We start from the raw sequence: 22,000 nt of genomic DNA, 5'->3' as shown, positions 1-22,000 counted from the left end.
AGACAGCAGTGGCCTAGAGGGATCATATTGTGTCAGCTTCATTTCCCCATCTAGAAAATGGAGCTCCTCACAGGTCATTTGGGGGGTGCCAAAGAGAGGACAGACAGGATCCAGGGTGGACGTTTCTACCTCACACCTAAAGAACCACTGTACTGGGCCAGGTGTGGTGGCTCATGCAGGTAATCCCAGGACTTTGGGAGGCCAAGGCGGGCGGATCACCTGAGGTCGGGAGTTGGAGATCCATCTGTACCAAAAATACAAAATCAGCCGGGTGTGGTAGCGCATGCCTATAATCCCAGCTACTCGGGAGGCTGAGGCAGGAGAATTTGTTGAACCCAGGAGGCGGAGGTTGCAGAGAGCCAAGATTGCGCCACTGCACTCCAGCCTTGTCAACAAGAGTGAAACTCTGTCTCAAAAAAAAAAAAAAAAGAAAAAAAAAAAGAACCACTGTAGCCTGGTGGGAGGGAGAAGGCAGCCCAGACTGGCAGGGGAGGCATCTGTGACTGCTCCAGAGCCCAAGGGGTAGCCTCTGTCTCTGCAGAGGGAAAACCAGGGATGCAGGTTTGCCCCTTGGTCAGCCGCTGGTGCACCCAGGAGGGCCTGGAAGGAGCACAGGAAGGCTGAGGGCTGGCACTGTGGAAATGCAAGCCCAGCAACTCCTCCCTGGCCAGGGAGGTTTAAGGGAATGCCACAGAGGCCCCCGGCGCTGGAAGAAGGTCTACCCCAGATCAGCGATGACCCTCAGCCTAGGTCAGATGTTTGAAGCCGTCAGGCAGCAGGGAATGCTCATGGTGTGAAGGTGGCTGCAGGGCCACAGACCTGGCTGGCCCAACCTCCCCACCCTTCTCTGAAAGGAGAGATGGAGGGGGCGACTGGAGGCCAGGATGGAAAATTGAGTATTTAGATGGATGTTGGCCAGCATCAGCCCCCAAATGACCACTCTGGTACCCTGACGGGGCAAACCCAGTCCCTGCCTGACGCCTCCAGTGCTGGGGAACCCACTGCCTCCCAGGGTAGCCCATCCTGTTGCTGAACAGAAAATCTGTCTCACACTGAAGGAAAGGTTGTCTCCCTACACTACAGCATCTAAGCAGCAGGTGCCCTTCTATTCAAAACCCCAGGGCAAGCAGTGGTCCTGGGGCTTAGCAGTCACAAATATGCTATGAAAAAGGAGGGCCGGGCGCAGTGGCTCATGCCTGTAATCCCAGCACTTTGAGAGGCCAAGGCAGGTGGATCACAAGGTCAGCAATTCAAGACCAGTCTGGCCAAGATGGTGAAACCCCGTCTTTACTAAAAATACAAAAATTAACCAGGCGTGGTGGCAGGCGCCTGTAATCCCAGCTACTCGGGAGGCTGAGGCAGAGAATTGCTTGAACCCGGGAGGCGGAGGTTGCAGTGAGCCGAGGTGCACCACTGCACTCCAGCCTTGGTGACAGAGTGAGACTCCATCTCAAAGAAAAAAAAAAGAAAAGAAAACTGACAAAAACCCCAATATCTCACACAAACAGACAAAAGTGATGCTGCTGGGTGTGGTGGCACGTGCCTGTAGTCCTAGCTACTTGGGAGGCTGAGGCAGGAGGATGGCTTGAAACCAGGAGTTCAAGGCTGTAGTGTGCAATGATCATGCCTGTGAACAGCCCCTGCACACCAGCCTGGGTAACACAGTGAGACCTTGTCTCTAAAATAAGAATTAAAATGTACATCACAATGCCAGAGACATAACAAGGTGCAGATTTTAATTATTGGAAAAAGATACCTGGATTACGTCTTCCCCAAATCTTCCCAGTGCACCTGTGAGGTAGCCCTGTTTAAAGGGTTAAGGGAAGTGTGAGACACGTTGGGGATAAAGCACTTAAGACAAGGTGCTTCCAGATGTGGCTCCAGGACCATCAGCAGTGGGGCAGGGACGGACTATATGTTAAAACTGCAGAACCTGGCCGGGCGTGGTGGATCACACTTGTAATCCCAGCACTTTGGGAGGCCGAGGCAGGCAGATCACCTGAGGTCAGGAGTTCGAGATCAGCCTGGCTAAGATGGTGAAACACTGTCTCTACTAAAAATACAAAAAATTAGCCAGGTGTGGTGGCACGTGCGTGTAATCTCAGCTACTCGGGAGGCTGAGGCAGGAGAATCACTTAAACCCAGGAAGCGGAGGTTGTGGTGAGCCGAGATTGTGCCACTGGACTCCAGCTTGGGCAACAAAAGGGAAACTCTGTCTCATTCATTAATAAATAAATAAATAAATAAATAAATAAATAAATAAATAAATAGCACAGAGCCCTGCAACTACTGTGTGATCCTACTTAGATGAGGTACCTGGAATAGGCCGACACATACAGACAGAAACTGGAATGGTGGTTGGCAGGGGCTGGGGGAGAGGGATGGAGAGTTAGTGTTTAATGGGCACAGTTTCTGTTTGGGGTGATGAAGAAGTTTTGGAAATGGATTGTGGTGATGGTCCTCCAACACTATACATACGCTTAATGCCACTAAATTGAATATCGAACAGTGGTTAAAATGGTAAATTTTATATTACATACATTTTACCATAATACAAAAAAATCAATAAAAAAAAAAGTGCAGGGTTCTGAACTCCACCCTGGAGTCAATTTCTGGGGTGGGACTCTGCATTTGAGCCCAATGATGTCAGGGCTCAGCTCCCTGTGGGTGGAAAACACACATCTTGTCAGTGGAAAAACATACATCTCAGGCTTCCCAAGCTGAGATGGGCCTTGGGAACACTCATGAGCCTCATGCCCTGACTCAGGGCCAGCCCCAGCATGGGAGCCTCTAGCCACATATGGCCTTTTAGAATGAAGTAAAATTTAAATCTCAGTTCTTCAGTCATACTAGCTGCATTTAAGCCCAGGGGCTACCATGCAGGGGAGGGCCGCACGCAGGGTCTCCTCGCAGCCTCCCAGGCCCCTTGGCTTCCCTCCCCAAAGGGTAGAGAGTAACTAGAAACTCCCCCATGTGGCTCTCCACTGTCTGGCTGACACAGGTAGAGATGCCAGAGGAAGCACAGACAAGCACCCAGCTGGATGTTCGACCACCTGAACAGCATCACGCCCGACAATGAAAGGGACCCGGGGCGGGGAGGGTGGGGGGCCGTACTGGGGAGCATGGACGAACAGGCCCCACAGGCGGCCCAGAGGTGAATCACAGGACAAGAGTTTGGTCTCCTCTGTCTCCTTAGCACCCTGCCCAGTGCCTTGGCTCCTTTGCAGGGCTCAAGGATGAATGGGAAACACGGTGTGCTGGTGGGCAGCCTGGAGCTGGGAGCAGGGTGTCTGAACAGCCGCCACCAAAGCCTCCATGTGTTCTCTCACTGCACGGCAGTCTTGTGAGTTCACAAGACTGAGAAAGGCATGTGCCTCTTTCTGGTAGATTCTGGGAACATGTGTGCCCCGACAGAGGTTGGCACAAAAAGGAAAAAAAGCGAGATTTAACTTAGACGTCCATCTACCTGACTGTGTAGTTTGGGCTACTGGTGGGAGTGAAGAGGTGCTATCGTGCTCTGATGGTGCCTGTGAATCATTCCTGTGCTCCAGCCTGGGCAACACAGTGTAAACCACAGTATGTGCCCTCCTGGGTTTCTTACTCTAAAATTAACCCAATCCCAGGAAAGCAAAGGGCAGAGGTTCTCAATGTCTGATCTGTGGAATGCCAAAATTATGCAGGGTACTTGATACAAATCCAGATTCCTGGTGGGGGAGGAGGGGAGCCTGAGAATCTATACCTTAGCGAGCACCCCAGACTGCTGCAATCCCCGAAGTCTGAGACCCTCCTTGAATGGGTCGGAGAGGGTTGGGAAGATGGTAAAGGGTGAAAACTTCCAGTGCTGCCAAGACATTCCCATGACTTTTCTTTTGTTTTTCTTTTTTTTCTTTCTTTTTTTTTTTTTTTTTTTAAAGACAGAGTCTTGCTCTGCTGCCCAGGCTGGAGTGCAGTGGCATGATCTTAGCTCACTATAACCTCTGCCTCTTCTCCTGGATTAAATCAATTTTCTTTCCTCAGCCTTCCGAGTAGCTGGGACTACAGGCATGTGCCACCATCCCTGGCTCATTTTTGTATTTTTTTTTTAGTAGAGATGGGGTTTCACCATGTTGCCCAGGCTGGTCCTGAACTCCTGACCTCAAGTGCTCTGCCTGCCTCGGCCTCCCAAAGCGCTGGGATTGCAGGCATGTGCCACCATGCCTGGCTCATTTTTGTGTTTTTTTTTTTTTTAGTAGAGATGGGGTTTCACAAGGTTGCCCAGGCTGGTCCTGAACTCCTGACCTCAAGTGCTCCACCTGCCTCGGCCTCCCAAAGTGCTGGGATTACAGGTGTGAGCCACCAAGCCCAGCCTCCCATACCTTTTCTAAGGTTTCATATCTGGCCCTGGAAGCCTCCCTGTGTGACATCCTGGAGTATGGTCCCTTCCCAGCCTAGGGCCTCAGTTTCCTCACCTAGTAGAGGGAACGGCTTCATCCCCTCCCTGCAGAGGCTTCCCTCTCAGGGCTCTGCATTCTAGGTTTTCAAATGGTTGTGGCGGGGGAGCCTCCCGTCAGGAGCCAGCTTGCCTCTGGCTTCTGGCTGGGGTGAAGGGGCAGGGGCAGAGTCTCTTGTTGACAGGGATCGGGGACTGCTCTGGGTCCCAGGGTTCTCCCCTCCCAACTAGCTCTGGCTGATTGGAAGCCAGCGAGCCGAAGGTGCCAGGGAGAAAAGTCCCATGACTCTCAGCAGCTCAGCCTCTGTTCTGTGGCCTGGTAGCCCGGGGAATCATCAGCTGACAAGGAAACTGCAGGAGGAAGGGTCCCAGGAGGGCAGCATGGCAGCCTGGAACAGCTACTTTCCACAACCGGTGTAACCTCTCCAGGCCTCAGTGGTCTCACCTGTAAGATGGGGAGAATGGCAGCTGGCTGACGGGAATGGGGGGATCAAAAGGAACACATGGAACAAGGTGCTTGGTTCCTGCTCGGCCCTCAGTCAATGATCCTACCACACTAACGGGACCCGACTGAACGAAAATCCACATTCTTCCCAGCCTGGGCACACAGAACTTCAAAGTTAGGAACACGCTGCTGAGGCTGCGCTGTGAGGGGAGGGAATAAGGCGTCCAGGAAATAGCAGCTGTTGTTTTTACTTCTCTCCAATTCCCCAGGAGAGCTTTTCTGAAACTTCTGTACAATTAAAAGGTAGTGAACACAGTCAATGCCTGTGATAAAGTTACAGCCCGAACTAGTTGGGAGCCTGAGCCAGCCTCCAAATCCAAGAAGCAACAAAAGACGAGACCATTGGCACCTGCGGATTAGCCACCAGGTGCCAGGTGGAGGATGTTTCCCAAAACAGTCCCCAACGTCCAGCACGTAGACTGAGGATGGGCCCCACCCAGAGCCCACCAGCTCCCTGCTCCTTAGGCCAGACTCAGTGTCAGCCAGTTCAGGGCTGGAACAGCAGGCAGCACTTGCATACCTGTCACACTCTTCTGGCTCTGAATTTCCTCCAAACTGGGTGCCACTGCAGCACACGATGGGCTAATGCCATTTGATGAGGGCTCCGGGGAATTGCCACAATTGATATCCTCTAACTGGCCTCTCTTGAAGGCATCCAAAAAGCAGACGAGAGAAAGCCCGGAGTCCCCACCTTCATAGAGGCCGCCACAAAGGAGACAGAAGTTGTCCTTGGGAACAGGAGGCAAGCCCGACCTTCCCTCTCCCTTGAAAGGCACTCATCCGGCACCCGCAACGTAAGATGCACTCACGGAGAGTAAATCCATTAAAATAACTCCACACCCGCACACCCCTTATAACCATGCCTGTCTCTCTGGAGTGTTTACAGCCCTTAGTGACTCACAGCAAACACGGGATCCCCAGGGCGATGGCTTCGGCGGGCTTTAATGACATGTTGGGTGTGCTTATCTGCTGGGACTAAAATCAGTCTACATGCAAATGTGCTGACGTTCCATTTTTGTCAGCTTGCCGTGTTACAGATGAGGGAGGCTAACTCCAGAGCCAGGGGTGCTATTTTCCTCTTTAGATGATTAAACAAATGAACAAACTCTTCTTCCTCCAGAATGTCTGGAGGGTCCTGGCAAATTGTCCAGTTCACTCAACTGGAATATTACAAAGAACATAAATGGTGCTTCGTGCCCATTATGGAGATTTCGTGATGACTCAGAAAGCCAAATAAGCAGCTAGTAGCCCTTTGGAGTCACCTGTTTGAGTAAATCCCAGTATTTCAAACTTCAAAAATAAAAAAAAAGTATTATATATATTTTAAACATATATATATATCAAGCCCTCTGGAGTCTGGAGGAATAGGAAATCCCCCTCCTTCCTTATGGCGTGGGTAGCATCAGGCCCCACAGGGGGAAAGGACACTAATCACACAGATTCCTGTCCAATTTCCAACCACTCTGAGGTGGGTAATACGATTTCCATTTTACAGAAGGGTAAACTGAGGCTCAGGACATTAAATAACTTGCTTAGGGGCATATAGCTAGTAAGGAGCAGAGCTGACAAATTCAAACCAGTGTGTGTTTGATTCCAAAACTGGTGCCCTGTACCCACTATGGCGTGCCACCAGCCTTGGCAGAAGGATAAAGTTTAGTCCATCACATTGGACCACAATACAGGGTGGAGGGCGGAGGGTGCTGGGCCACAGGTTGAGACTCCTCAGGGAAATGGATCTCAGCAGTGGCTTTCACCCCAATTGTCCAGAAGAACCAAGTGCTCCATTGCCTCCGTCCTGCCCTCGCCCTGCTAGCAGAAGTATGCTCACACGAAACCCACCAATGGGTCCTAGTGGGCAGCTTCCTAAAACCATTCTTAATTCCAAGCAGTGGAGATTGCATCTCATCCAGTCCCAGCACAAGTTCTTTTCAGAATGGCTCACAGAGAGCTGACCTCCCACTGAAATTGCTAACAGCAGAAAGATAAGCAAATGCTTGAGTTGCTTAAAACGAGGAATGTCAAGGAGAGGACAAACTTTTTTTTTTAAGGATAAAAATTTAAAGGAAAAAGAGATCAGAAACATTGTGGGTCTACTTTCTTTTTTTTTTTTTTTTGAGATGGAGTCTTGCTCTTTCACCCAGGCTGGAATGCAGTGGCATGATCTTGGTTCACTGCAAGCTCCGCCTCCCAGGTTCACGCCACTCTCCTGCTTCAGCCTCCCGAGTAGCTGGGACTACAGGCGCCCACCACCACGCCTGGCTAATTTTTGTATTTTTAGTGGAGACGGGGTTTCACCGTGTTAGCCAGGATGGTCTCGATCTCCTGACCTCGTGATCCGCCCACCTCGGCCTCCCAAAGTGCTGGGATTATAGGCGTGAGTCACTGCGCCCGGCCACAATGTGGGTCTACTTTCTTAAGAGCAACATGAAGTCTTTCCATACTGCTGAGGTCTACAGTCTGGGATAAATTCCCGGTTGGGACACCCATTGGCTGTGTGGCCTTGGGCAGCTACTAAACTGTTCTAAGGACCAGTTTCCCCATCTGTGGATGGGATTAGCGACTGCACTTCCCCACTGGGTTGCTGGGAGGACCCATGAAGACAAGGCATCCTGTTTAGTTCACGACACAACTGGTCCCCGGAAGGGTACAGTGCTGGGAGCCGGTACACAAAGACAAAGACACACAAGTGCCCCAGTCCCCTCAACCGCGGGTTTCATGTAAAGGGGAGGGGCAAGAAGTGATAAGAACCCAAATGATCATCATAATAAAATAATGCAGAATTTTAAAAAGGTAGAGGATGTGAAGAGGCAGAATAAGGCCACGTGGCTTTCTGAGCTTGGGGTTAAGAGAAATGCCAAATGGAGCACAAGAGTCAGAGTGCAGATGCTTCAGTTACAGACCTGTAGAGTGCCTCGTCTACAAAGATACTAATTTCCCATCACCTCTTAAAAATGGCTTAGTTCCTTTAGCTGATCAGCAACACCCTCTTGCCTTAGAAACTCAGCACCTACACACCTCACTTCATTCTAGAACGTGCTCCTCTATCCACCCTACCTAAAAACTAAGCAGCGCCTGCTCCCATCATTCTAACCCCTCCCTGGCTTTATTTTTCTGCATAGCACTTACACCATCTCTGGACATATCCTGTGCCTATTTGCCTACTGGAAATCTCCTCCCACAGAATGTAAGCTCTATGGAAGTTCCAGGGCTGCAGTCATCTCCTTTGCTGCCATATCCCTGGCAGCTACAACAGTGCCTGGCCCGGAGCAGATACTCAAGAAATGTGAGCAAATGAATGGACAATGAAAGATTGAAGAGTCGGATTCCTGTTCCCAGCTTAAGAACCTCCAGTGAGCACCTGGGTCACTCTGAGGGGGCTCTGGAATGATCTGCCCCTCAGAAGGAGTTATTCCCTTGGTGCCAACAGGGAAACTGAGTTGTGGAACATCTCAGAGTAAAATACGATCGAGGCAGAAGCAGGTGTGGATTGTGCAAACATCCAACGTCTGCACCTCCTGCTCCAGGCCCTGGGTCATGCACCCTGGAGGCCAGAGCTGTCACCATCACAAGGCCATCACCTGCTGATCTCAGGACATTCTCCCTGAGCAATTCAAGGTGTTTGGGCCTCCATCCCACCAAGCCAGCATCCCCTCTATCTTTTCCCTTCCCCACATCTCTGAAAGTGCCAATTCACAGACACTCCCATCCAACAGGGCACCTCTTTCAGCTCCTTAATGTGAGCACCACATTTGATTTGGGATCAAGTGCTGAGATTCGAGGAAGAGCCACCTCACAGCCTGGCTGAAATGTTTATTTCAGCAACAAGTTCAGCTTGCAGCTTTGAGCCAGAGTTCCCATCGCCCTCCTAGAGGAAAGCCCCTTGTAACAGCCAATGGTTTCAGAAATCATTTCCACGGCAGGCTGTCCTCAATGCCTGGCCATCATGGAAGTTCTCAGAAACTCGATTTGGTCTTTAAGAACCAGAGACCAGAAAGGGTGAAGGGTAGTAGGGTAGAGAAAACCCAAAACTTTCTGGTTTAGCTGCTGGTCTGATCTTGTTTCATGCCAGTGATGTCATCTGTAAACTGGGAAAAGAGATTTCCAATGTGCTGTCTTTTAAAACGGACATACCATGAGGGCTGCAGGAATAACAACCACCCCTAGACCTAGGAAACAGGCATTCCTGGGCTACACCGTGTCATTAGGTTATTATTATGAACATATAAATGGAGTCTATATAGACACAAAGTAAACAGCCCTATCACCACCTAGCCATCTCCTGTACATGTTTACATGAAAACAACCTCCACTGACACAATACTCAGCCTCAGATCACTTTAGTATTTTATAGACAAGATAAAAGTCATCTTGACATAGTTCATGAGGGTGGAGATGGAGCAGAAAGCGCCACAATCTAATGGGAAACTGAGTCAGTGGGAACACTGACAGGTCATCTAGCAAGCATGTAATGTCAAAAGAAGCTGAGGACTAACATGCATTAAGCATTTATGGTGAATGAGGCAAGGTGTTTTACAGACACCATCTTTGGAATGACAAATCTTTAGTTGGTACTATTATAATTTCCAATGTACAGATGGGTAAATTGAGTCTCAAAAAGATGAAGCAACTTGGCCAAACTCTCCCATCTGCTTCCTCTTCGCATCGATGCTGTTTTACATCAACCCGTCTTGGACTCTGCAGTGTGTAACTGGGGAGAATGTGGGAAAAGGAAAACTCCAACACAGGAGAGAGGACTACTCTGCCCTGACACCCAGAGGCTGCATTCCATCTCCTGGGGAGGCTAACATAGGCGAAAACAGGAACAGGGGGCCTTATGGTTGGCTTTTTTCTTACAGGAAAGAAATGATTATTAGGAAAATAAGCCCAAGTGCTTCCCAGCTAGTGAGCTTGCTGCCTGGGAGAGGTATTACGGTGCTAAGACTTTGGATTTCCACGGACAAAACTGAGAATTCCAACACCATGATTTAGGACTCTGGGAACTTGGGCAAGTCGCTTAACCTCCGGGCTTTTCTGTTCTCATCTGCGTGGAGATAACACAGCCTCACTCCCAGGGTTGTGATAAGATTTTAAGGATGTGTTGCATGTGAATTACTAGAACACAATAGGTGTTCGATGAATAAGGAATAATTACGTTGTGCCTCCCCCTCCCGTTTTTCCCGGAAAAAGTATTCAGAACTTGGACCTGGTGATGACAGCCCCTTCTCTGAAAAGCCCTTCGTCTTCTAAGGTTTCTTCCTACTCCAGTCAAGACGACGCAGGGGTTCCTGTCTCCCATCCCCATGCCCTAACCTGGGGGGAAGGGAGACAGCACAGGCCTGAGTGGGATGGAACGGGCACACCCACTGGGAACACTTTAACAGTAAAGCGCTGTTCTCCACTTGGGGCGGATTAGCCAACGATACGCAATTAGATCACTGCATTTGTGTCTCCACCTCTGCAATTTCTCTTTCTGCATGACTAGGAGTTCAAGTGTACGAGAAACGCAGCAATCTCTCCGCTCCTAGCAAACGTGAGGCATCGATTTCGCCTCGGAGGGGCGGCGGTGAAGGGGGCTCCCCTCGGCACTCCGCGGGGGCCACCAGATGGCTCACAGGTGCGGTCCCAGGGGGCCGAACCAACTTCGTGCAGGGCTGGCCCCTTTCCCACGCTTCCCCCAGCAGACGCGGGGTCCAGCCCGGAGCTGGGTCTCCAGGCGCCGCGGGATCGCCCGGCTCCGGCAAGCGCGGCCCTGGCCCCCCGGTGCAACCCCCGAGCCCCGGTCCCCACGCCCAGGAACTCACTCTGCGTCCCGCGCGCCTCCCGCTGCACCCGTCCGGGGCTCGGGGCTCCGCGCGCTGCGAGAACTTTGCCACCAGCGGCTTCCCGATCCCGGCTCCGAGCGCCCTCGCGCGCCGGGCCCCGGCGGCTCCCGGGCCTGTGTCCGCGCCGCCCGCCCCGCCCCGCGCGCACCTACCGGGCTGGCTGCAGTCGCCATCCGCTCGGACCAGGGGAACCCCGGCGCGGGGCCGATCGCCGGGCCCCGCCGCGTCCACGCACTGCTCGCAGGCTGCAGGTCCCGGGGGCCGCCCGGGCCCGGCCCCCGCCCCGCAGGAAGGCGCCGGCTCTCCCTGCGCCGCGAGCTGGCGGACGCGCTCCCACGAGCCCGAGTCGGCCGCCCGCATGCCGGTTGCCCGGGGGGCGCTGCCCGCGGCTGCGCGAGGGGCTCCGACGGCGCGCGCCGGGCTCACAGCTCCGGAGGTCGCCGCCGCATCGGGGCGCAGCCGAGCGCCGGCCCCGCCTCCCGTCCGCCGCCTGCGCGCGCCGGACCAGGGCTCTCCGTCCGGCCGGACGCGGGGCGGTCCGCGGCTGCTGCACGCGAGGAATTCGGCCGCGGAGCCTCTCACGTGGGAACGGCTCCCAGTCCCGCGGCTCCTCCTCCCGCTCCTTCCGGGCTGGCGACTGCCGAGGCTCGCCCCGCCCCCGCCCCGCCCCCGCCCCCGCCCCGCCGCGGCGCCCAGACTGGCCCCAGTGCCCCGGGAGCGCCGCCGCGTCGCCCCATTGTGCGCCCGGCTCCCGCCACTCGGTGCATCCCCGACGCGGTCATTCCCGGGGACACGGAGGGTCAGAAAGATGGCCGATGTCACAGGCGCGGCTGTGGCGGGACTCGAGCCCCGGTCTTTGACAGCCCCTGGCCTCTGCCTAGCACCCCACTTTGCTGCGTCTCTCTCCTCTCCTGACACCCTGCGACAGCCTTGCCGAGAGCCGAGGTCCCCACAGCCGGCTGGGAGAGGTCAGAAAGAGTGGGCGGGCAGGGGAGCAGCCCCGGGACCTTTCCTTCGCTTATCTTTGCGTGTGACCGGCCATCCTCTAAGTGAGGGGAATGCTGAGTGCACGCACCGTCTGGTGGGGGAGATCGCGAGGGAGCTGAGATCTGGTGGGAGGCCCTGTGACTTCACCTCACTTCCCCAGCCTCAGTTTCCCCATCTATGAGTTAGGCATTAGTAATTCCCCGCTGTTCATTATCAGTGCCGCCCATGAACTCTCCAACAATGGCAGCCATTGGCAGGGGAGGCCAGAGCCACCCTGGGAGTAGGTGGGGGGAACAGTGACAAGGCCAGGCAAACCCTGTAGGAAGTGGCACCTTGGAGGGTCTGCACAACAGAACCCACCCGCTGGAGTGGGTGTTCAGGCTGGCAGTGCTCCTGTGAAGTAAGTGTGCAGCTCTGAGCCCCCTTTGATCTGGGGATCACGGTGCTCTTTAGAAAGACTAATTATCTCCTTACAGCCCCAGAAGGCAGGTCCAGTTTCCCCCCCGTTGTAGACACGCGGGAGCTGAGGCTACACAGCCAGGTAAGGAGTCAGTCACACACTCATGGAGCCCCCAGCCTCACCTTGTAGGCAGCATGCTGGCAACCCTACCCTGCCCAGGCCTGGCTCTGTAACCTGAGGCTCCCACTGGCCCAGGCCTGAGATGTGCAAATTTCTAGGTCACTGGCCTATGGCTCTCCAACAAGCTGTGACAACCAAATTACTTTCCCTTAAGTCTACAAAACCTTTTAGGAGCAGTTTCCTGCCCATGGGTCAGAAGCCCTGGCTCTCAGCAACCACAGTGGCCTGGCCACCAACTATCAGGGCCTTCCCAGCTTCCCCCCGCCCCCGCATCCTCACCTTCCCAATGATGGAAACTGGCCCAGCTGCAGAGGCTGCCTTAGAACCCCTGCCCTGTCTAGCTGGCACTTTTTTTTTTTTTTTTTTGAGACAGAGTTTCGCTCTGTCACCCAGGCTGGAGTGCGGTGGTGTGATCTCGGCTCACTGCAACTTCCGCCTCCTAGGTTCAAGCGATTCTCCTGCCTCAGCCTCCTGAGTAGCTGGGATTACAGGTGCCTGCCACCATGCCTGGCTAATTTTTGTATTTTCAGTAGAGACAGGGTTTCACCATATTGGTCAGGCTGGTCTTGAACTCCTGACCTTGTGATGCACCCACCTCGGCCTCCCAAAGTGCACTTTTAACTGCCCAGAGGAGGGCAGAGTGGCATGCGAAGTGCTGGGTGCTCCCAGCTGTGGAAGAAAAGTACCCGCACCACTTTTCCAGGAGGAAGGAAACTGATACCACACCAAGTGACCAGAGATGCTGGGAATCCCCTAATTCCTCTCCTTTACTGAGATAACAGACAGAGCAGAACAAAAGAATGATTGCTCTGAGTGCCCGAGAGCGGAGAAGCTAGGAATGCCCTTGCCAGCCCCTGCATCCTGGAGAATCTGGTCCAGGACTGTCTGAGTTACCTTCAGGGACCTGCCTGGGAATATAAATGAGTGAGCTGGGTTGAGCAGGGGCTACTGTGGTTTATTTCATAAGGGCATTTATGTTGTATTATTTTGACTTAAACACTCTCGGCATATTAAACACTTAGGAAGACTTTTCACTTCCGCAAAGAAACATACTCTTTCACATATTTCTTTCTCTTTCACGTATTTCTTGAAGTACATGAACTATACTTTTGATAGAGACATGTGCTTTCCTCTTAACTCCATGACAAGAAAAAAATAGCACCTGGCTGGGCATGGTGGCTCACGCCTGGAATCCCAGCACTTTGGGAGGCCGAGGAGGGTGGATGACTTGAGCTCAAGAGTTCAAGACCAGCCTGGACAATATGGTGAAACCCCGTCTCTACTAAAAATACAAAAATTAGCCGGGAGCGGTGGCGCACACCTGTAATCCCAGCTACTGAGGAGGCTGGGGCAGGGGAATCGCTTGAACCTGGGAGGTGGAGGCTGCAGATAGCCGAGATTGTGCCACCACACTCCAGGCTAGGCAACAGAGTGAGACCCAGTCTCAAAAAACAAACAACAACAACAACAACGAAACCCAACAAACAAAACCCAGCACAAGTATGTGTATGTAGCTCCTGTCACTTGGATTTGGTATCAGAGAGACATTAGGTTGGTGGGGACTGTGGCAAATGAGGCCACCGGCCCCTGTGGAGGAGGCTGTAGATTGTTGTCAGGCAGGAATGTAGTCTTACTGTTATCAGATGTTCTACTTTTTTTTGTTTGTTTAGAGCTACTAGGATTATGGATTTTTATGTGAAATCTAAATTTGAAATATTAGCAACTCTTTAAAACTTAAGAAGGAAAGGGAGGAAGAGGAGATGGAGGAAGAAGAAAGTAAACATATCTAAAAGTCTTTATCTAGCCCATTGGCCACCAGGGACCATTTCACGGCTACCGTCACTGGTCCCCTCTGCAACCTCCCGAAGTGCACATACGTCCTAGTTACTTTTCAATCATCCAAGCTGCTTCGAAAGGCCACAGCCCTGGGGACTTCCCTCTGCAACTTTTACTCAGTGCAGTTTGGCCGTGGCTCTGTGTGAATGTGTGTGTGTGCGTTGCACACTCAGGCCCAGGACTGCAGATGGCAGTGGGGTCCACCTTCTCCAGTTTTCTGGAGGTTCCCAGGCTGCCCATGCCCCCCTTACTCAGCTGTAGCCCCTCACTGTCCCTGCTCTCAACTCTGCTAGCTGGCAAGTCTGTGGCTATAGTGGCAGTCAGGAGCCTATCAGAAACCCATCTGTCTTGGGTGGGGAGGTATATTAAAAACAGCTTGAGGTGCATTTATGAGGACGCCCTGGGCCCAGGAGATGTTTCTGCTCAGTTCTGCACCAGGAGACCCTGGAGCCAAGGACTAACCAACCTATTTTCTGCCCTGAGTGGCTTGGGCAGGTCCTACACAAATGATAACTCCAGGGGGGTTTAGAGGAGACCCCTTTGCAGAGCCAGCTTCTGGGCATGTGACCTGTGTGGTCACACTGGGCCCCGTGCTCAGAAGGGCCTGGAGCTTGGGTGAATGCTTTGCTGTTGTTGCCTGGAAATTCTTAATTATTTTTGAACATTGGGACCTACCAATTATGTAGCCAGTTCTACTCCCAGGAGACCTTCCCAGGTCCCCTGGGAGATGCTGGAAATTGAGGCTGGATATAACTTGGCTCGCTCTGTCCTGCTCCAGGGCACACTGTGTCCAGCCTCCGTGGAGCAGCAGGAAGGGAGGATTTGGGGGTCCAGAAAGACAGCAGGAGGTGTCCTCATCCAGTCCTCCCAGCAACTCATTTTAAAGAGCAGAGGCATAGTGTGACTTCAGAGGGGAAAGGAGCAGTCCAGACAGGGGGTGAGGAGGCTGCTCTGGCTGTGGGCTCTGAGGCCAGACAGGGTCCCCATGACCCTGACCTCAGGCTGGACAGGGCGCCACCCAAAAAAAACAGAAAAGAGGCTGCAGACATAGGCATCAGTGCAGGTCCCATTCACAGTGTCCCCTCATTCCCAGGGGAACATGCTTTAGATCACTGAAGAAGACTACAAGATAGATTTGGCTTAAGGAACAAAACCCAGAAACATGGTATTAAGAGACCCCATTATGTTTGGTGTCTGCTTAAAGTTGAATATTTGTGCCCACTGAAATCTTTCCCTTTCCATGCCCCCCCACCCCCGATTTGGATATGATTTTAAAATAGTCATGCATCACTTAATGACAGGGACAGGGACAGAGGCAGAATGACGTTCTGGGAAATGCATTGGTAGGCAATTTTGTCATTGTGCAAACATCATAGAGCGTACTTACCCAACCTACACGAGATAGCTACTACACACCTAGGCTATGTGGTATAGTCTATTGCTCCTGTGTATAGCATGTTACTGTACTGAATACTATAGATAATTGTAACATGATGGTAAGTTTTTATATATCTAAACATATCTCAACAGCAAAACTACAGTAAAAATACAGTATAATCTTATGGGACCATCATCAGCTATGCGATCGATCCATCATTGACCCAAATGTTGTTGTTTCTATTTGTAGAAGATGTTTTACTGAGATCTTCCAGCCAACATGTTACTATCTCCAAACACCTCTAGCTAAGACAAAGCAGTAACTCTTGATTCCTGGAAGATGCAGTTTTGTCACACCCCATAGTTTTGTAACTCCTGGTGAAACTTTCCAGGGGGTATGAAGATCTCAGCCACGATGCCAGGATCTCTTGCTGTGTGTGACCATGAAAAAGTGCCTCGGGAGGGGCGCGGTGGCTCATGGCTGTAATCCCAGCACTTTGGGAGGCCGAGGTGGGTGGATCGCCTGAGGTCAGGTGTTCGAGACCAGCCTGGCCAACATGGTGAAACGCTGTCTCTCCTAAAAATACAAAAGTGAGCCAGGTGTGGTGGAACACGCCCGTCATCCCAGCTACTCAGGAGGCTGAGGCAGCAGAATCATTTGAACCTGGGAGGCGGAGGTTGCAGTGAGCCGAGATCGCGCCACTGCACTGCAGCCTGGGCGACAGAGCGAGACTCCATCTCAAAAAAAGAAAAAAAAGAAAGAAAGAAAGAAAAAAAGAAGTACATTTAGATCTCACCCACAATCTAGGAGAGAAGACAAACTGAGGTGGATACCAGGAGGCGGGATCATTGGGGTCATCTTGGAAGCTGCCCACCCAGTGGGTTGGGGACACAGTCTCTAGAAGCAGAGAGGCCAGGACGCAAGTCACCAGCGTGTGATTTCATCCCTGGATGATTTCATCCCTGGAATCCTCAGGTTCTCCATCCGTAAAAAGGGAAATGATCGTGGTCACTACTTGTCGGGTTGTGGCAAGGACCTTCAGGAGATGAGGCACACATAAAAAGCTCTGCACGGGGCCTGGCATAGGGTAAATCCTCAAAAACTGGGCTAGTGAAACATTCCCAGAGGAGGCCGGAGTGACCCGCCCACGGCTTCCGAGTGGGACACACTCCCTGCTATCTCTATGGAGACTGCCATCTCAGTCCACTCCTGGGGGCTCCAAAGTGACTTGGAAGCCCTTTGGCAGCCCCTGGGCCGCCTTCGTCGCTGAGGCCACCAGCAGGGATGGTGCTGATCTCCTCTTCTTCCCTCGGCCATCCCAGCAGGACTCTGGGACCCCAGGTGCATCAGGAAGGATTAGAGCTGGATTTTCCCCCAAACCTATTTAGACCTTTGCCCTTGGGAGGGTGAGGATTTTACTCGGGATCAATCCTGCCATCTGTCCTGGTGAGGCTGGAGACTTTTGTGGGCCTGTCACGGGCTCACCGATACCCTCTGATGGTTTTCCCAGGTCCCCAAATGACCTGGCAGAGATCCTGATCTCCTCCAGGGCCTTGCAAAGGGCTTCTCCTAGAGGCAGAGCTTAGCCCAGTCCTTGGGCAGAACAGGCCATTAAAGCAATTTCACAGAGTTCAAGGTGTCAGGTGGACCTGCCTTCATGCACTGCCTGTTGGACTGTCATGAGCCCCAAATTAAATTTTTTTTTTTTTTTTTTTTTTTGAGACAAGGTCTTGCTTGTCACCCAGCCTAGAATGCAGTGGTGTGATAATGGCTCACTGCGAAGCCTCAAACTCCTGGGCTCAAGCCATCCTTCCGCCTGTCTCCCGAGTACCTAGGACCACAGGTGTGCCACCACTATGCCCAGCTAATTTTTAAATTTTTTGTAGAGATAGGGTCTCACTCTGTTGCCCAAGCTGCCTCAAACTCCTGTCATCAAGTGGTCCTCCTACCTTAGCCTCCCAAAGCACTAGAATTACAGGTATGAGCCACCACAATGGGCCCCAAGTTAGATTCTTAATTGTAACAAAATAATAAAGTCCTTCCTTATCCAGGGGCCACATCTCACCTTTTGTAAGTCCCTTTTTGAAGAGTTCATTTCAAGTAGGAAAGTTTCTGCAGAAAGTTAAAATGTTGCAGCTGATTCAGAATTAAAAGAATAGACTGGGTGTGGTGGCTCACACCTGTAATCCCAGCAGTTTGGGAGGCCAAGGTGGGCAGATCACCTGAGGTCAGGAGTTCAAGATCAGCCTGGCCAACATGGTGAAACCCCATCTCTACTAAAAATACAAAAACAAATTGGGCATGGTGGCGCACACCTGTAATCCCAGCTACTTGGGAGGTTGAGGCAGGAGAATCGCTTGAACCCAGGAGGTGGAGGCTGCAGTGCACCGAGATCATGCCACTGCATTTCAGCCTGGGTAACAAAGCGAGACTGTCAAAAAAAAAAAAAAAAAAAAGAAAAAGAACAACAGTGAAAATACTACAAATAATAATAATGGCAAACATTTACATACCACTTACTATGTGCCAGGCAGTGTTCTAAGAATTTTGCATATTAATTTAATCCTCCCTACAACCCAGAGAGGTAAGTGTACTATTATTATCATCCCCACTTTACAGATGAGGAAACAGACACAGAGAGGTCAAGTCACTTACCCAAAGTCACACAGCCAGTAAGTGATGGAAGCAGGACTAAAGCCCATGTAGTCCGGCTGCAAGGTCTATACTCATAGTCATGATGCTGCCTTGGCCATAGGTGTCATTTCCTGAGCACTGACATCAGTCCAGGGGCTGTGTTTTCCAGCTCATTCAACCCGCCAAGCCACTCTATCCCCAGGTTCCAGATGAGAAAACAGAGGTTTAGGGAGACGAAAGGACTTATCCATGGTGATGTGGCTGAAAAAGGCAGTGTTGGAAGTCTAACTCTCAGAATTGAGGGGTGTTCTCTGTGGAACTGCCTTCCACATCAGGGGTTATGGAGAATGCATGCCTGTGGGCAGGGGGGAACAGTCACCTCCTCATTCTTCATAAACAAGGGGGACTCAGAGGGAACCCTCAGCAGCGCTGCTGGGCAGGATGTGTCCTCTGCTGCCCCCGGTGGCTACTAGCGGAACTTCTTTTTCCCCAGCTGGGACCCTTGGCTCTGGGAATAGTGACACTATGTTCACCACTGCAATTTTCAGACCCTGTGTCTCCATTTCCTGTGTGTGATTTGAGAGACACAGAGGGCCAGGGGCCAGCAAGGGGCCCAAGAAAAGAATAACAGTTGCTGTTTACTGAGCACTGCCACCTCTATGCCAGGCACTGTGCTAGAGACTCCTTACTTAAAAGTTATCATTTAATTAATCAATGCACAGATATATAATCATTATTGTTAAGAGCTATTAATAGTAGACAGAGCAGTTTACACATATTAGCTCATTTTCTTTTCTTTTTTTCTTTTTTTTTTTGAGATGGAGTTTTGCTCTTGTTGCCCAGGCTGCAGTGCAATGGCGCCATCTTGGCTCACCACAACCTCCGCCTCCCAGGTTCAAGCAATTCTCCTGCCTCAGCCTCTCAAGTAGCTGGGATTACAGGCATGCACCACCATGCCCGGCCAATTTTGTATTTTTAGTAGAGACGGGGTTTCTCCATGTTGAGGCTGGTCTCGAACTCCTGACCTCAGGTGATCTGCCTGCCTCGGCCTCCCAAAGTGCTGGGATTACGGGTGTGAGCCACCACGCCCGGCCAATATTAGCTCATTTTCATCCCCAGAAGTACTGTGTAAGTACTATTACTATGTAAGTGCTATTACTATCCTCATTTTATCAGTGAGGGATCCAAGGTTCAGAGAGGTTAAGCAGGTTGCTCCAGGTCACACAGCTAGTATAAGGTGGAGCTGGGATTCAAACTTAGAAAGTTATGGCTCCAGAACCTGTTCTCTTAACCATTATGCCATTATCAATGGGACTGTGATGGAGCCCCTGACACCCATTCTCGAAGGCAACAAAATGACCCCAAAGATCAGGCTAGGGAACTGCTTCCAGATTCTTGCTGGGTCAGCGGTGAGGTCCAAGGATGCTGGCCTGGCCTGTCCTGTCCCTTTAAGGCTTAAAGTGCCCATTTCTCCTAGAGAAACTCATCTCCCCCAGTGGCTACAAGGAAGTTGGAACGATAGAGTAAGAACCCCTGTGTAGTCGTGCCTGGGCCTTTCCTGGGAAGATCTCTGTGCTACCTGCAAATAGTAATTAGGCATCCCAACACCGATGGGGGTTTAGCTGTTCAAAGACAAAGCTGGCTTTTCTCCTGTTGGTGGGTGAGAAATGCAAAGCCCGGAGAGGCAGACACTTGCCCAGGGGGGTACAGCAAATCAAGGGCCAGGGGGACTAATCGGGTAAGCCCTAGGGCAGCGGTTCTCAAAGTGTGGCCCCTGATCAGCTGCAGCAGCATCTCTCCTGAGCATGGAGGAGGAATGCAAATTCTTGGCCCTACCCCAGACCTCCTGAATTAGAAACCCAGGAGGTGAGGCCTAACAGTCTGTTTCCACAGCCCTCCAGGTGACCCTGTTGCTGTGACATCTGAGGGCCACTGCCCTGCCCAGAAGGGCTGCTAGGTCTTCATGCCCTCTGAGTGGGGAGGAAGGAGGCAGTGGAGCGTGGCAAGGTCACGTTTTCAGTGGCTGTGGTGTTGGAATTACATAACATCCCCTCCTCCATTCTGACGGTCTTCTGCACCCAGAGTCCAAATGCAGAGGCCCTCCCTTGTCAGGAGGCCACCTGCCTGGGCTCCAGGAGGCCTGTCCGCACACGCCTGCGGCTGCTTTCACCATAATTATGGGCTCTGCCCGCCTCTCTACCCGCCCACCAGAACTCAGGCACATCAGCCAGAGCGACTCCTAGCTTCTCCAACTCAAGGCAGAGCACACAGGGCCCCCATCGCCCCTGCACAGGCAGGTTAGGGGCTTTGGTGGCTACAAGGACGCCCAGCAAGGTTGGCAACAGGCCTTACCTTGCCCTCAGTGGCCCCAGCATGGGCCAAGCCCAGACAGTAAGGCAGAGAGTTCTGCACTCTGGACATCAGAAAGTCACCTTAGGCCCTGGTCTCTGGGTTCTCAGAGCAGAAATCTGTAATGGCCCCTAGTCCCGACGGGACTAATTAGAATTTGTTCTAAATTCTTCTTTTCCCAGGATTGTTATTTAAATATCTTTGGAACTGGTTTCGGGAGGCAGATTTGTTGAACAGATATGTAGGAAGGACTGGCATCTTCCCTCTCAAGTTTCTCATTAAAACAAACAAGCAAAAATGTGTTTGGATAAATGTGAAAGGCGCTGCCTTCTTTTTGTTTTTAAAGACTTGACCTTTGGGAGTGGAATGTTTCTCCCAGATCAGGGGCCCAGTGGAGGGGAACTCAGGGAGTCCTGGGGTAAAGTACAACCCCAAGAGCCGCTGGGTGGGCCTAATCCCAACTCCCCCTGAAACACAAGGCATGGGCAGGGGTTTAAACTTGCTCTATGCCCACAGTGCCAGGCACACCGCAAGCACACACTCCTAAAGATTCTCATTTCTAGCTCGGGGGCCTCCCAGTTGCCCGTGCCAACCTTAACAAGCTCCTTCCATCACTCCAGCCCCTCCCCATCTTGCCAAGTGTCTCAGGTCTTAGTAAAGAACAATAGCTACCATTTACCGTGAGCCAGTCAGTATGACTGGCATTGGCTCGTTTCATCCCCCACCTGCCCTATGAGAGAAGGGCATTGTTCTTATACCCATTTTAAAACGGAGTAAACCGAGGGTAAAAGAGAGAAGTAGGACTTGCATTCTGGTGGCCCGTGGAGCCGCATCTGGCCTGTGAGTGTGGTTTCTTTTTCTAGTACTCTAGTAAACAAATTTTTTAAAACTGGATGCCAACATTTTAACATTAGGATAACTTACACCAAAAGTTCAGATTTTTAGTTTCCACCTGACCTTTTTCAAAAAATTAGGCTGGGCATGGTGGTTCACATCTATAATCCCAGCACTTTGGGAGGCCAAGGCAGCAGGATTGCTTGAGCCCAGGAGTTGGAGACCAGCCTGGGCAACATGGTGAAACCCTGTCTCTACAAAAAATATGAAAATTAGCTGGGCATGGTGGCGTGTACCTGTAATTTCAGCAACTCGGGAGGCTGAGGTGGGAAGGAGGTATTATCAAACCCCCATTCCATCCCACATGTTGACAGCATATTCTCTCATCCCCCACTGTGGTAGGTCCCCTCCACTCCCTACCGTCTTACCTCTGGCTACCTCACCCCGGTACGTGACCTGCCTGGCTGCTCCAGCACAATTAGTGAAAGGCAATGTCCGGGGTCTGTCCATCTTTCTGTCTGTTACATCTCACAAGTGCCCAGTCCTGGGAGACTCCAATGTGGCAGATTAGAAGGAGCCCTGGATGCTTGTTCTGTTGGCTGGGTGGCCCTGGAAAGACCTTTTTCCTTTTTTTTTTTTTTTTTTT

General features: G+C 51.8%; 1 protein-coding gene across 4 annotated transcripts in view; it reads right to left on the bottom strand.

Annotated features, from left to right (window-relative positions):
- KAZN (kazrin, periplakin interacting protein) overlaps positions 1-22,000 on the bottom strand; it is a 1,219,269-nt gene that overhangs the window by 177,580 nt on the left and 1,019,689 nt on the right. The window contains exon 1 of one of the 4 annotated variants that reach the window (XM_032758993.2): positions 10,909-11,367. The exons of 2 other annotated variants lie outside the window; for them this stretch is intronic. In XM_032758993.2, the coding sequence (XP_032614884.2) occupies positions 10,909-11,116 (208 nt within the window). In that variant the 5' untranslated portion in view covers positions 11,117-11,367. Of the gene's footprint in view, positions 1-10,908; positions 11,368-22,000 lie in introns of those variants that run through there. One more of the 4 variants, XM_032758998.2, reaches the window with a different exon arrangement.

Source organism: Hylobates moloch, unplaced genomic scaffold (assembly GCF_009828535.3).
Source record: "Hylobates moloch isolate HMO894 unplaced genomic scaffold, HMol_V3 SCAFFOLD_9, whole genome shotgun sequence".
Classification (NCBI taxonomy): Eukaryota; Metazoa; Chordata; class Mammalia; order Primates; family Hylobatidae; genus Hylobates; species Hylobates moloch.
This window is presented reverse-complemented; position numbering and strand designations above follow the sequence as displayed.